Source organism: Myotis brandtii, unplaced genomic scaffold (assembly GCF_000412655.1).
Source record: "Myotis brandtii unplaced genomic scaffold, ASM41265v1 scaffold923, whole genome shotgun sequence".
Lineage (NCBI taxonomy): Eukaryota > Metazoa > Chordata > Mammalia > Chiroptera > Vespertilionidae > Myotis > Myotis brandtii.
The window spans coordinates 1146135-1158275 of record NW_005371804.1 but is presented as its reverse complement, the minus strand read 5'-3'; the positions used below and the strand labels follow the sequence as shown (position 1 = coordinate 1158275).

The 12141-nt window shown below is 49.0% G+C and overlaps 1 protein-coding gene across 5 annotated transcripts in view; it reads right to left on the bottom strand.

Annotated features, from left to right (window-relative positions):
- Window positions 1-2814: 2814 nt before the first annotated feature.
- The window catches only part of MX2 (MX dynamin-like GTPase 2), a 33196-nt gene continuing 23869 nt past the window's right edge, over window positions 2815-12141 (bottom strand). For all 5 annotated transcript variants that reach the window (XM_005885686.2, XM_005885687.2, XM_005885688.2 and 2 more), the window contains 6 exons: window positions 11207-11329; window positions 10799-10940; window positions 8971-9129; window positions 8475-8551; window positions 6261-6515; window positions 2815-4628 (listed from right to left, as the gene is read on the bottom strand). In XM_005885686.2, the coding sequence (XP_005885748.1) occupies window positions 4398-4628; window positions 6261-6515; window positions 8475-8551; window positions 8971-9129; window positions 10799-10940; window positions 11207-11329 (987 nt within the window). In that variant the 3' untranslated portion in view covers window positions 2815-4397. The remainder of the gene's footprint in view (window positions 4629-6260; window positions 6516-8474; window positions 8552-8970; window positions 9130-10798; window positions 10941-11206; window positions 11330-12141) is intronic.

Sequence of the window (12141 nt, the reverse complement as noted above, 5' to 3'; positions counted from 1 at the left end):
CCATCAGATAAGAAATTCCAGGGGCAAGGTTCAGGATCTGAAGGAGGGGCCGACGCACAAATGAAAATGCTAGACAAGAAATATGAATTTAGAAGGCTTTGGGAGGCCAGGTGGAACTTCTTTCCTGAAAAAGGCATACTGAGACCTGGCCTAGTCCGCTTTTTATTCAGTTTTAGATACACAGCTTGCCCTCAGTAAAGCACGGCAAACAAGTAGCAGGCAGGCAGTCTCAAAGGTCAGTAAAGATCAGTAAAATCCAGTAAACATTTACTTGGAGGCTATCAGGTCAGGAAATTGCTTTGAGCCACCGCTATCTCAACACAAACAATGGGTGCTTATTGTCAGCCCCGCTAACCGCTCAAGGTGCATCCTCGATGCACGCTCATGACAGTATTGGCAAGCAGTGGCTTCCCACAGGACACGATAGGAAATTCAAACTTGTTTATCCCATATGTTGGATACTCTTAGTATCCCATCATGGATACTCTGTGGTTGTATCACTACACCATTGATTAAAGAAAACACACCTTCCCGCCCTGGCCGGTTTGGCTCACTGGATAGAGCATCGGCCTGCAGACTCAAGGGTCCCAGGTTCGATTCCGGTCAAGGGCATGTACCTTGGTTGCGGGCACATCCCCAGTAGGGACTGTGCAGGAGGCAGCTGATCGATGTTTCTCTCTCATTGATGTTTCTAACTCTCTATCCCTCTCCCTTCCTCTCTGTAAAAAAATCAATAAAATATATTTTAAAAAAAAGAAAACACACCTTCCCCCCAAACCTCCACCCCAAAATAGCAACTTCCAGCCCTGTGGGGAATCTCGGGGTGGCCTAATGAGGGGAGTGGATCATGTGCATAGGCAGACTGCCAGATATTGATCCAAGCAAATATTCCTACATGAGCAGGTCTGCCGTGTCCCGGGCAGAGGTGAGAGGAAGGTCCCACAGGGTAAGGTCAGCTGTGAGAGCCTGAATATACACACGGACAATGGCCAAACCATATATAAAAACAGAACTCCGAGCCTGCAGCAACCCGCCCAGGAAACCAACCCGTTATCTGCAGTAACCAGCCCAGGGAGCCAACTGCTGTAAGTCAGACATGTAGGAAGTCAGACTGCTATCTCTAGTAACCAGTTCAGAAGCCAAATGCTAAGCCCCGTAACAACTGGCCCAAAGTATACAGGACTTGATTCATAACGGATAGCTTCTCTAATTTTTGTCCCCACTTTCAACTTAGGACCAACCAGAGAAAGGTAAATATGCACCCTAACCAGTCACACAGGGCACACGTGATGGGGGGCCGACTCCTTGCTAGTCAGCTGTGAATAAATAACTTTGCTTGTTCACATCCGCGTGGTCTTCCTTTATTTCCGAACTTGTTAGGTACAAAGCCCCAGTTCCACAGTAACATTGGAGGAGGAATCAGCTGTGTGCGGCGGGGCGGGGGTGGGGGCGGGGGGGGAGCGAGCAAGCCTGGGATAAGAAGGAAGAGCAGGAAACACATCTGTGTTAGAGGGACAGGTGTGGCAATGTGCAAATCCCATTCCCTCTTTCTCCCGCCTGGCTAGCTGGACCACATTTCCCAGCCTGCCTTGCAGTTAGGTGTGGCCACAGGCCCAAGTTCTGCCCATAGAATATGGAAGTAATGTACCCAGCTCCCAGGCCTGGCTCCTGGAAACCTCCCTTGCAATTCTCTGCCCTCTTGCCTGATACAGAGAGTCTGGTGGAGGCTCCAAGGCCCCCACGATGGTGGGGCCACTAGATGGAGGGAGGCTGGGGGCCTGAGGGCCTGAGTGGCTCAGGACCCTGCCAACCCACCTTACACTGCATGATGTGAGTGGGGAACACGCTGTGTTATGCTGTGGAGATCTTTTTATTTATTTTATTTTTTAATTAATTCATTAATTATTTTTAGGAAAGGAGAGGGAGAGAAACATCACGCTGATGAGAATCATTGATTGGCAGCCTCCTGCACGCCCCCTACTTGGGGTGGAGTCCACAATCCAGGCATGTACCCTGACCCGGAATTGAACTGTGACCTCCTGGTTCATAGGTTGATGCTCAACCACAAAGCCACGCTGACCAGGCAAGCCACAGAGATCTTAAAGTGTTCCTTGCAGCAGTTAGCTTGTGTGTGTGTGTGTGTGTGTGTGTGTGTGTGTGAGTATACATATGTGTGAACCATATTGAACATTTAGGGAAAGATTGAATATACAATTTATGGAACAAATATTAAGCACCAGACTTTATTTTCTCAGACTGTTTTCACAACAGTATTTATAATCTGAGGAGATTTGATTCTTCTCTTCAGCTCTGCCACTGACTCTCTGTACTTGACTAACTCATACAATAAGGGGGAGAAGCCAAATTTTTTTAAAAAGCAAAGAACACCTAAACTAATGTTTTGTCTTTTAAATTCTCTTCATCTTTAGCTTCAATATGACAAAAGTTCTTTAAAACCAGAATAGCTTTACAAGACAAGAATCCCCACTTTTGGCACTTTCATTCCACATAGTGTTGAAAGTTCTAGCCTGAGCAATTAAGCAAAGTGAAGAGATAACATTCAGATGATATGAACTTGTAGGTAGAAAGCCATAAAGATTACACACACACACACACACACACACACACACACAAATAAAACACCAAAAAACTGTTTTAACTAATAAATGAATTTAACAAAGTGGCAAGGTACAAATTGGACACATAAAAAATCAGTTGAATTTTTGTAGACTAATAATGAATAATTAGAAAAGAAAATTAAGAAAACAGTTATATTTACAATGCCATCAAAAGGAATAAAAAACGTGGGAACTAACTTAACCAAGGAAGTGAAAGACTTGTACAATGAAAACTACAAAACATTGCTTCAAGAAATTAAAATAGATATAAATGAGTGGAAAGACATCCTGTGTTTATGGAATGGAAGACTTAATATTGTTAAAATGCAAATACTATCCAAAGTGATCTGGGGATTTAATGCAATGCCTATAAAATCCCAATGACATTTTCTGCAGAGATAAAAAATAACCCATCCTAAAATTCATATGGAACCCTAAGGGACTACAAATAACCAAAATAATGCTGAGCACGACGAACAAAGCTGAAAGGCTCACACTCCTTCATTTCAAAACATACTGCAAAGCTACAGTTATCAAAGCTGTGGTGCTGGCATGCAGACAGACATATAGACCGATGGAATGGAACAGAGAGCCCAGAAATAAGCCTTCGCACATATGGTCGGATTCTTTTTGACAAGGTGCCAGGACAGTGAGGGAAAGGACAGTTTTTTTTCAACCACTGGGGCTGGGAAAACTGAACATTCACATGCACAAGAATGAAACTGGACTGTTATCTACAACAATTGGCTCAAAAAGTATCAGAGAGCTAAACATAAGAGCAGGCGGAAGAGCTTCAGTAGTGAGGGCTGCTCTGTGAACATAGAAATAAAGAAAAAAAGAGGTCTTTGCTGGAGGGAGGAATTGCTGGCATTTCTTAACACAAGCTCCTGGGACAGGTAGTTTGTAGAAACGGTTTCACTTAACCCTCCTAAAATTCCTATGAGGTGGGGATCGCTTAACTGGAAGAAGAAAATAAAATAGCCTCATTCCTCCAACCTAGAGATGACCACTGTGTGAAGCTCTATAACTTTTCTTTAAAATTTTTTATTATTAAATTTCCCTTTAAGATTTAACATGTAACAGACGTAATCCCAATAAATTCAATAAAAAAGTAAAAATAAATAGCACGTAGCAACGGGAGATTGTCATAACTAGGGAAACAATATGATTAATAATAGTATCGTTCAGCTCCTTCTCTCCCAGGGGGAGCTGGGAAATGTGATCACAGCAGGTGGCATGACCCAATTCATCTGAAAGTGACCAGCTAAGGGACATCATCCCCAATAAGCGAAGTCTGATTCCAGCCATGGCCTCAGGTGATCTCCATCATTCCTTTGTGCAATGAGATAGCATTTATTGAGCGGCTACTATGTGCCAGGTGCCATGCAAGATTCTGGAAATATGGAAGAAGAATATAATACTGACTTTTCCTGGGGTGGGGGGGGGGCGGTCTCCTAATCTGATGGGTGGGGAGAGACAAATGAACAAGGAGTGACAGCAGTAGTTAAGAAAGTTGTAACTGGAGGCAATGAGGTCAGGGACTGGAGAGACATCTGTTCACTAAGGTGCAGGTGAAGCTCTAAGCAAGTGTAGACTTCAGATCTAAGCAAGTGTAGACTTCAGATCTAAACTCTGGGGCAGTTCAGCGAAGATGGACAGACAGCAACGGGAAAGGCGGGCCCCGAACCAGAAGCCACTCCCTGCGCCACATCCCCTTCCAATGAACGCACAGAAGATAAAACTCCCAAGTATTATTGCCCTCCCATCTATCTGCCCCCTTTAAGAGGAGAATTTATAGAGAGCGCGCCGCGCCTGGGTGAGCCGGTAAATCTTCTCCTTAAGGAATTTCCTCTTGAGGGCGGTCTCGCTCTGCTCCTGAAGCAGCCAGGAATACTGATCCTTTTCCTGGAGTATCTGCATCATGGCTTTCTGCAAGTAATCGCCGTTCTCTTGGAGCATAAAATACTGAATTATGAATGGGATCTGGTTGGCGAGCCGCTTGCTGGTCTCCTGGAAGAGGGGATAGGAAGGGTCAGCTGGAGGGGTCTGGCCCCAAGGCCTGTGGTTGCAGAGAGAAGCCTCGGGGTTCAGGACACACACATGGTCACCTTGCTAAGTCCTGGTGGTCCCGTCCACCCCACTCCAGTGTTCAGTATCAAACCACGAGGAGCTTCTGTCTGGGAGGCCCAGTTTTCCCACCTAGGCATTCCCTCGGCACTAAGAACCCACGGGGTAGACCAGCAAACCCGAGGCACCTCGTGGGCATCCCAGCCTTCCCAGGAGCCCCTCCCCGGCCCCGCTCCACCTCTCGGCAGAGACCTCCTGGCCCCATTCTGGGGACAGATCAGGACCTGCCTCAGTCCTCACCTCGCGCCCTCTCTCCACAGGCATGGCCAGCTTGCCTGGCAGCTGGACTCCACATCTAGTAACTCAACTTTTTATTCTGATTATGAAAAGGCTTCAGTAGTTGGGTTTCTTTGCAGTTTAAAAGCTACCTTCCATTCTGTGTGCCCTCGTACTTTAGTCCGGTGATTTCAACCTTTCTCATCGCATGGCACACATAAACTAATTACTAAAATTCTGCAGCACACCAAAAAATACATTATATTTTCTGCCGATCTGACCAAAAAATAGGTATAATTTTGATTCATTCACACAGGACAGCTATGTTGTGTTGGCTGTTGTCATTTTTTTTTTAATTGACTATCTAAGGGAAAAGAGGTCAGTGCTCCTGACTAAATAGTCAGGTATTGCATGTTTTAAAAATTCTTGTGCCACACCGGGCCAGCATGGCTCAGTGGTTGAGCATTGACCTATGAACCAGAAGGTCGAAGTTTGATTCCTGGTCAGGGCACATGCCCGAGTTGTGGGCTCGATCCCCAGTGCAGGAGGCATCAGAGAGGATGGGAGAGGGAGAGAGAGAGAGCAACATCAATGATGAGAGAGAATCATTGATTGGCTGCCTCCTGCATGCCCCCCACTGGGGATCGAGCCTGCAACGTGGGCATGTGCCCTTGACCGAAATCGAACCCGGGACGCTTCAGTCCGCAGGCCGATGCTCTATCCACTGAGCCAACCTGGCTAGGGCCTCACTGATGTTTCTATCTCTCCCTCTCCCTTCCTCTCTCTGAAATCAATAAAACTATATTTTAAAATCTTTCTGTGGCACACCAGTTGAAAATTGCTGCTTTAGTCCACGAGTGGGGTTGGGGGCAGGGGGCAGGTGGTTAGAAACCATGAAGCTGATTGGGCCACATAATCTCGGGAAAGGAATCTCATTCCTGTTTTGTGAACCTGGTGGGTGTCAAGCACGTCAGGAGCTGAACGCCTTCTAAACATCAAGGAGAGCTAAGCATGACCAGCAAGACGAGTTGTATTTTGCTGTCCTCTGAGAAACGTATTTCCTGCGCAGCATAGACTACAAAGAACTTCGGGGTTGGAGTTACTTTTGAGTACATGCTGTGCGACATGAAGAACCTGATTTGGGGCAAATTCACTAGAAGTGTCTGACAGGGTTCCCGTAAGATGATAGAGAATAGATGAGTCCTTTATCAGAGCAGAGAGGGTCCCTCCCTTCTTTGCCCAGGTAAGCACCTCGCAATCAGCGTGCCCCCCGCACGGGCCACGTGCACCCACACTCACCAAGAAGTACGCGTTCAGGTGCATCCCGATCTCGGTGATGGAGGAAACAGAAGACGAGTTATTGGAAGCAGACAGTTTCAGGGAAGGAGCCTGTGACATGCTTCCGTCCGTGTTAAAAGCCTGCTCCCGAATTCTTTGCAGAATCTCGCTGTAAATCTGGTCTTGACAGTAAACGAGCTGCTCCATCCTGAACTGCAGGTGGATCATATTCGCTGCTGTCTCTGCCTGCTTTGTTTTGATGTCTTCAATCTTGTTCTGGTTGGAGAAGAAAGAGAAGCACGTCACTGCTGTTTGGGTCCCCCCTCGGTGTTTAAACAACTCAGGAAGTACTGTGATGTTGAACACAGAATTAGAAATGATTTAAGGTTGTTCGGTGATTGAGCGTTGACCCAAGAACCAGGAGCTCATGGTTCGATTCCCTGTCACCCAGGTTGGAGCTCGATCCCCAGTAGGGAGCGTGGGGGAGGCAGCTGATCAATGATTCTCTCTCATCATTGGTGTTTCTATTGCTCTCTCCCCGTCCCTTCCTCTCTCTGAATCAATAAAAACATATTTAAAAAATAATTTAAGGTCAAAGGAGGCCTGATGCTTTAAATGGTGACTTTCCGAAGGTCCCTCCTCCGTCTTTTGCTGCTGTCCTCACTGATCCGGGTGTGTTCCTCCCTGCTTGCCCGAGCCAGTCCCACCTATCACCACCCATTCTTTCTCTGCGCCCGGACCTTCATTTTCTCGCATCACCCCCTTTCTGCTTCCTTGACTGTGGCTCAGTTTACACTTTCATGTCCATCACTCTTGTATCTCTAGTTGGCTTGAGTCCAAGCTTTCAAGGATGACCCCAGTGCCGATGAGCACAGTGGGGTAAGCGCTTGATATCTTTGTTTGCCAGAAACCCTGTGACTCCTGCCTCACCCACACAGTGAAAGGCATTCTGGGAAAGGGATGGAGACAGTGGAGAAAAGTCACTTCTTGTCTTTTGAGTTTGAGACTTTTGTGCACTGAAGGGAGAGGTTAACCTCAGAGGAGAGAAAGAGAAAGAGAGAGAGAGAGCAGGTGGGTTTCACAGGGACTTGATTCTTCTTTCTGTGGAGTGTATGTGGCAAACAAGAATATATGCTTTATACCCCCTTGCAGATTTGGGGCCTGAACATGGAAATGGCCCGTGTATCACTTCCAAGAGGCATGACATGGGAGGTGACAAGGCCCCTGGCTCTGACGAGGCTCCGGAGGAGCAGGAACAATGGCGGAGGGTGTGTCTGGGATGGTGGCCGGGACAGCCCTGCACGGCACAGACAGCTACGGTGAGACTTCTGAGCTCTCAGAGGACGGCGCCAGGGGTTGGAGCCCTGGTGGGCGCTGGAGGTCCCTGGGCCCCAGGGTGGGCTGAGGGTGCAGCAGAGCTCCGGTGCCCAGGCCGGCCTGGAAGAGCTTAGGAGAACCAGCCCTGCACTTGGGAGCACAGGGGACCTGGGGCCAAGCACCGAGGCCTGGGAAGCAGGGCGCACATCCGGGAAGCTGCCATCAGGGAGGTGTGACTGCCAAGGAACAGGCATGTCAAGGCCCTGTGGTGAGGCGCCCGGGGCTCGGACAGCCCCTGGGGAAGTTGGAGGGCTCATGAGATTTAATTTTCACCGACCGGGTGAAGAGGGGAAAGAGAAATTAAGTTGTACCCGGGGAGAGGGACAGAATCCTTGCCTTGCCCACCTGAATGAGAGTGAGGAATGAGATTCTGGCCATAGCCGAGGCCGAGGCCGGGGCAGAGCTTTATCTAGAGCCACTCTCTTCCCTGTACTGTGACTGGGATTCAGGCAGAGTGGCTAAGTTGCTAAGTGGAAACCCACACAGCGGTGGCAATATTTTTAAGTCAAACTAATAAAAATGTTGGACAAGGACTAGTAGACAATGCTGTCCTTCAGGTAGGAAAAAGGCCCCAAATACCCGCCAGTCACTAGGGACAGTCATACATTCGGTCACACCCTGCCAGGCCGCAGGGGACCGAGAGAACAAGGTCAGTGCTGTTTCACTTCTCCCAGGAAGGGCCCCCCAGCTCCCGGGCAGAAGCAAAACAGCGCTGCTGCTCGCATCGCCCGCCGAGCCCGCCCACAATGCTATCCCCAGCCTCGCACGTCTAACTGGCAGTACACACCCGCCTTCTTTCGAAAGCTAGACCCTAATAAATCCGCACAGGTGCCCAGCAGGCGAACTGGGGGTACTCACCCGGGCTGTTTGGTTAAGGTTGGAAAATTCGCCAAAATGTGTTTTGGCCGTGTCAATGAACGTTTGCCGGACGGTTTCTGACCAAAGGAAAAACCAGACATCAGTGAAGTGCAAGCAGGAATCAAATGGCTTACTGGCACAGGGCGGAGAAATCATGGCACGTGCCTCTATTCAGATCTACAGACCGTGAGAGAAGGGATGGTACCTAGTCCCGGGGAGACACAAAATCCATGGTCACCACCCCCCTGAGCAGGGGCCCTCAATTTCCTGTCCTTTCGTGGCGTGCGTGATCCTCCCGGGTGAGTACCCAACTCTTCCTCACACAGCTGCGTGGAGGGGTGGGTCTGACTAGGTGAAGCCCACTGTACTGGTGCCCTGGTCCCCAAAATGGGCAAAGGAGATCTGCAGGCTGTGACTGATCATTCCATCCCCGTCTCTCCCTCCCTCAAGGCGCGGAGACCGGGAGACCGTGGGTGGTGCTGGGGGCGGTCCTCACCCACAGTCTTCTGGAGCATGCTCAGGGCGGGCTCCACCAGCTGCTGGATGTACTGCTGCACGATGGTCTCGAACGTCTTGTAGTTGACAAACCCAAGAAGCTCTTTGCCCCGGTACTGGTTTTCATATTTTGAGACTTCTTCATGGATAATATTTTTAACTGCAATGTGAAACAAACCACAGGCATTTTAAAGATAAAAGGATTTTTAAAAGGCTTGCTCATCTACTGTACGTACCCTAAGGCAATGCTTCTAAATGGAGTCCTTTTCATAATGAAAAAAAAAAAATACAAGGTCTGACAGTGACTTTTCAGGAACAAAATCTGACTCTAAAAAAAAATGTATTTCAACTGAGAGTCATCACCCTGAGAGAGAAGCTGAGTGTGTATAGTTGATAGAAAGGAAGCGGATGAGTTTAATGAAAATAAAAAGTTAGATGTTGTTTCACTTACAAGTCTCTCAAAAATTCAGCTAAACTAGGGTTGGAGGAGTTCTACCATGGAAATGAGTAGTGCTGTTTTTTGTTTGTAGGGCACGGCTATAGGGTTAAGCCTCGGACTGACCTGTTGGCAAAGCCACAAACAAGTCCCAGCTTAGAGGGCACAGTCCTCTTAGCATAATTAGGCTTGACCTTATGACACTCCCTAGATCTTATCTGGGTAGCTAATGGGCTGGGGGAGGTGCAGCAAGTGCTGTCAAAACAAGTGAAACTCACAAGCACACTATAACTATGGTGACCACTACCTTATTTACCTCTGACTATAAAATAAAGGCTCAGCTTGCCTCTGGATCTCTCTCTGTGGCCTCAGCCAGGCACAGGAAGATCCACCTAGACCCAGCTTATTCTCTCTGTCTGTCATTTCTTTATCCTTTCACCGCCCTCACTCAGGCTTTCAAACCCTTGGCTGAGCTGGCTCGGCACATTTGTTATTGCTAATTTTTGTTTTTATTTTTTTGAAAGAGGCAGACGTTTAAAAAAATTGTTTTTACTGCTTTCAGGGAGGAAGGGAGAGGGAGATAGGAACATCAATGATGAGAGAGAATCATTGATGGCTGCCTCCTTCATGCCACCCACTGGGGATAGAGCCCACATCCCGGGCATGTGCCCTGACCAGGAATTGAACCATGACCTCCTGGTTCATAGGTCGACACTCAACCACTGAGCCACGCCAGCTAGGCAATAGTGCTGTTTTTATCAAGTGCCAAAATGGACAAAGATGCAACACACACACACACACACACACACACACAGCCTACTTCCATCATGGCTGCAGCAGAATGGAAGTTGGAAGCATGCCAGACAGAGCCAGGAGACTCTTATCAAAGCCTTCACCTCTGGTTTTGGCTTAGGGGTTACCGGCAGGGAGAAATGGGGGAAGTGGGATTGTCTAGCCCAGTGGTCGGCAAACTCATTAGTCAACAGAGCCAAATATCAACAGTACAACGATTGAAATTTCTTTTGAGAGCCAAATTTTTTAAACTTAAACTATATAGGAAGGTCCATTGTTATTAACTTAATTAGGGTACTCCTAAGTCTTAGGAAGAGCCACACTCAAGGGGCCAAAGAGCTGCATGTGGCTTGCGAGCCGCAGTCTGCCGACCACGGGTCTAGCCTCACAACAAAGATGAGAGAGAACAAAGTCCGGGATGTGGAGATGCTTTCTGCGGAGTGGGTGAGGGCAGGCTCCCACGGCGGCCATGTGTGACCGCACCCCGCAGGCCAGGGTCTCGGTGTGGGCAGTCAGCTCCCCACACTTTCTGTGCCGGGAGTAGCTCCTGGCTGTGGTAAATACGACACTGCTGGTGGGGCAGCCCTGTCCCAAGACTCACCTTTTTGGGAATTGGCTGCAAGTACGAGGACCCAGTTTTTAAACTCCTCCCTGAGTTTGTTGTATAAGCGGGTCTCTTTTTCCTTCACGACTTCTTCTCCATCTACTAACCTTTCAATGTTCCGATTAAACACTTTAATTTTCTGAAAAAGAGGTAACGTCATTCAACTGTGCTGTGGTTGAGAAGCCGGGCCGGGGCACAGGGTGGCACGGGGGCTGGCAGTACCTCACCCACCCACCCCTCCCCTCCCAGGTGACACTGGAGGGAGGACAGGGCTCCCGCAGGACCCAGGCAGGGAGGCACAGAGGCCACCTGGAGAGGCGCTGGGCCACCTGGAAGGGTGTGGCCACAACAGGGAGCGGCCAGATTCTGGGCCCGAGTGTCACGTGGAGCCCCCCAAGTCCTCACCTCGACCAGAAAGAACATTTTGTCGGCGTCGGTGTTGGGGATGTGCTCCCCGCACTGGCGCAGCTCCTCCGTGGCACTCAGGTGGCTCTCCCTGATCTGATTTTCTAGCAGCGGGAGTGATTTCTGGACAAAATAATAGCAAACAGTGAAACGCTGCTGACGTGAGCTGACAGGTCTCCTGGGCACAGGAGCAGAATCCCGCTGGGAGGCCAAGGGGGGAGTGTCTGTCCCTGTGCGAGGCGTTGAGGCGAAGGCCCGCTAAGGGGCCCGAGGAGGCTCTGCAGGCAGCCAGAGCGCAGCCCACGGCCTGAGGAATCCGTGGTTCTGTTATCCAGTGAGGAACACTGGTTTTTGTTTGGTTTAGGTAAGTGTCTTGTATCTCCAGATCAATTACACCTGAACACAGCGTCAGCTTTCTCTAGTAAAACGCTGCCGTGGTGAGCATTTGAAGGTCATAAACTGAGAAAGGGCACTTTGCTGGAAGATATGTCATGGGGGTTGGTGTCAGGCTGGGTACAGTCCTAATCAATCACGATGCAGATGATGAGAACAGAGGCCCTAGAGCGCACCATGAGGGCTGCTTTGGCCCATGCACTGTGTCTCACCGGCTTTGTTGCCTTTTACAAGACAGGAACCTGAGGCCCAGAGAGGCCAATAGCTTGAGGTCATGCTGAGCTAGTAAGTGGCAGAGTTCCAGTCTGCACCCTGCTCACCACCCCCAAAGCGCACGCAGGCGGACACTGCAGGCAAAGACGCCTGAGTGAGCCGCGCCCCAATTCTGCTTCGGTGCCCGAGGTCGCTGCAGCCAGCCCAGCAGGAGGCGTTCATTGGGACTGAGAGGCAGTTTGTCAAGGCTACACAAAATGGCAATAAAGGAGGGGGACACCAAGAAGTTAATAAGGTCTCATGGGCTCTTTAAAACAAAACAAACAAAT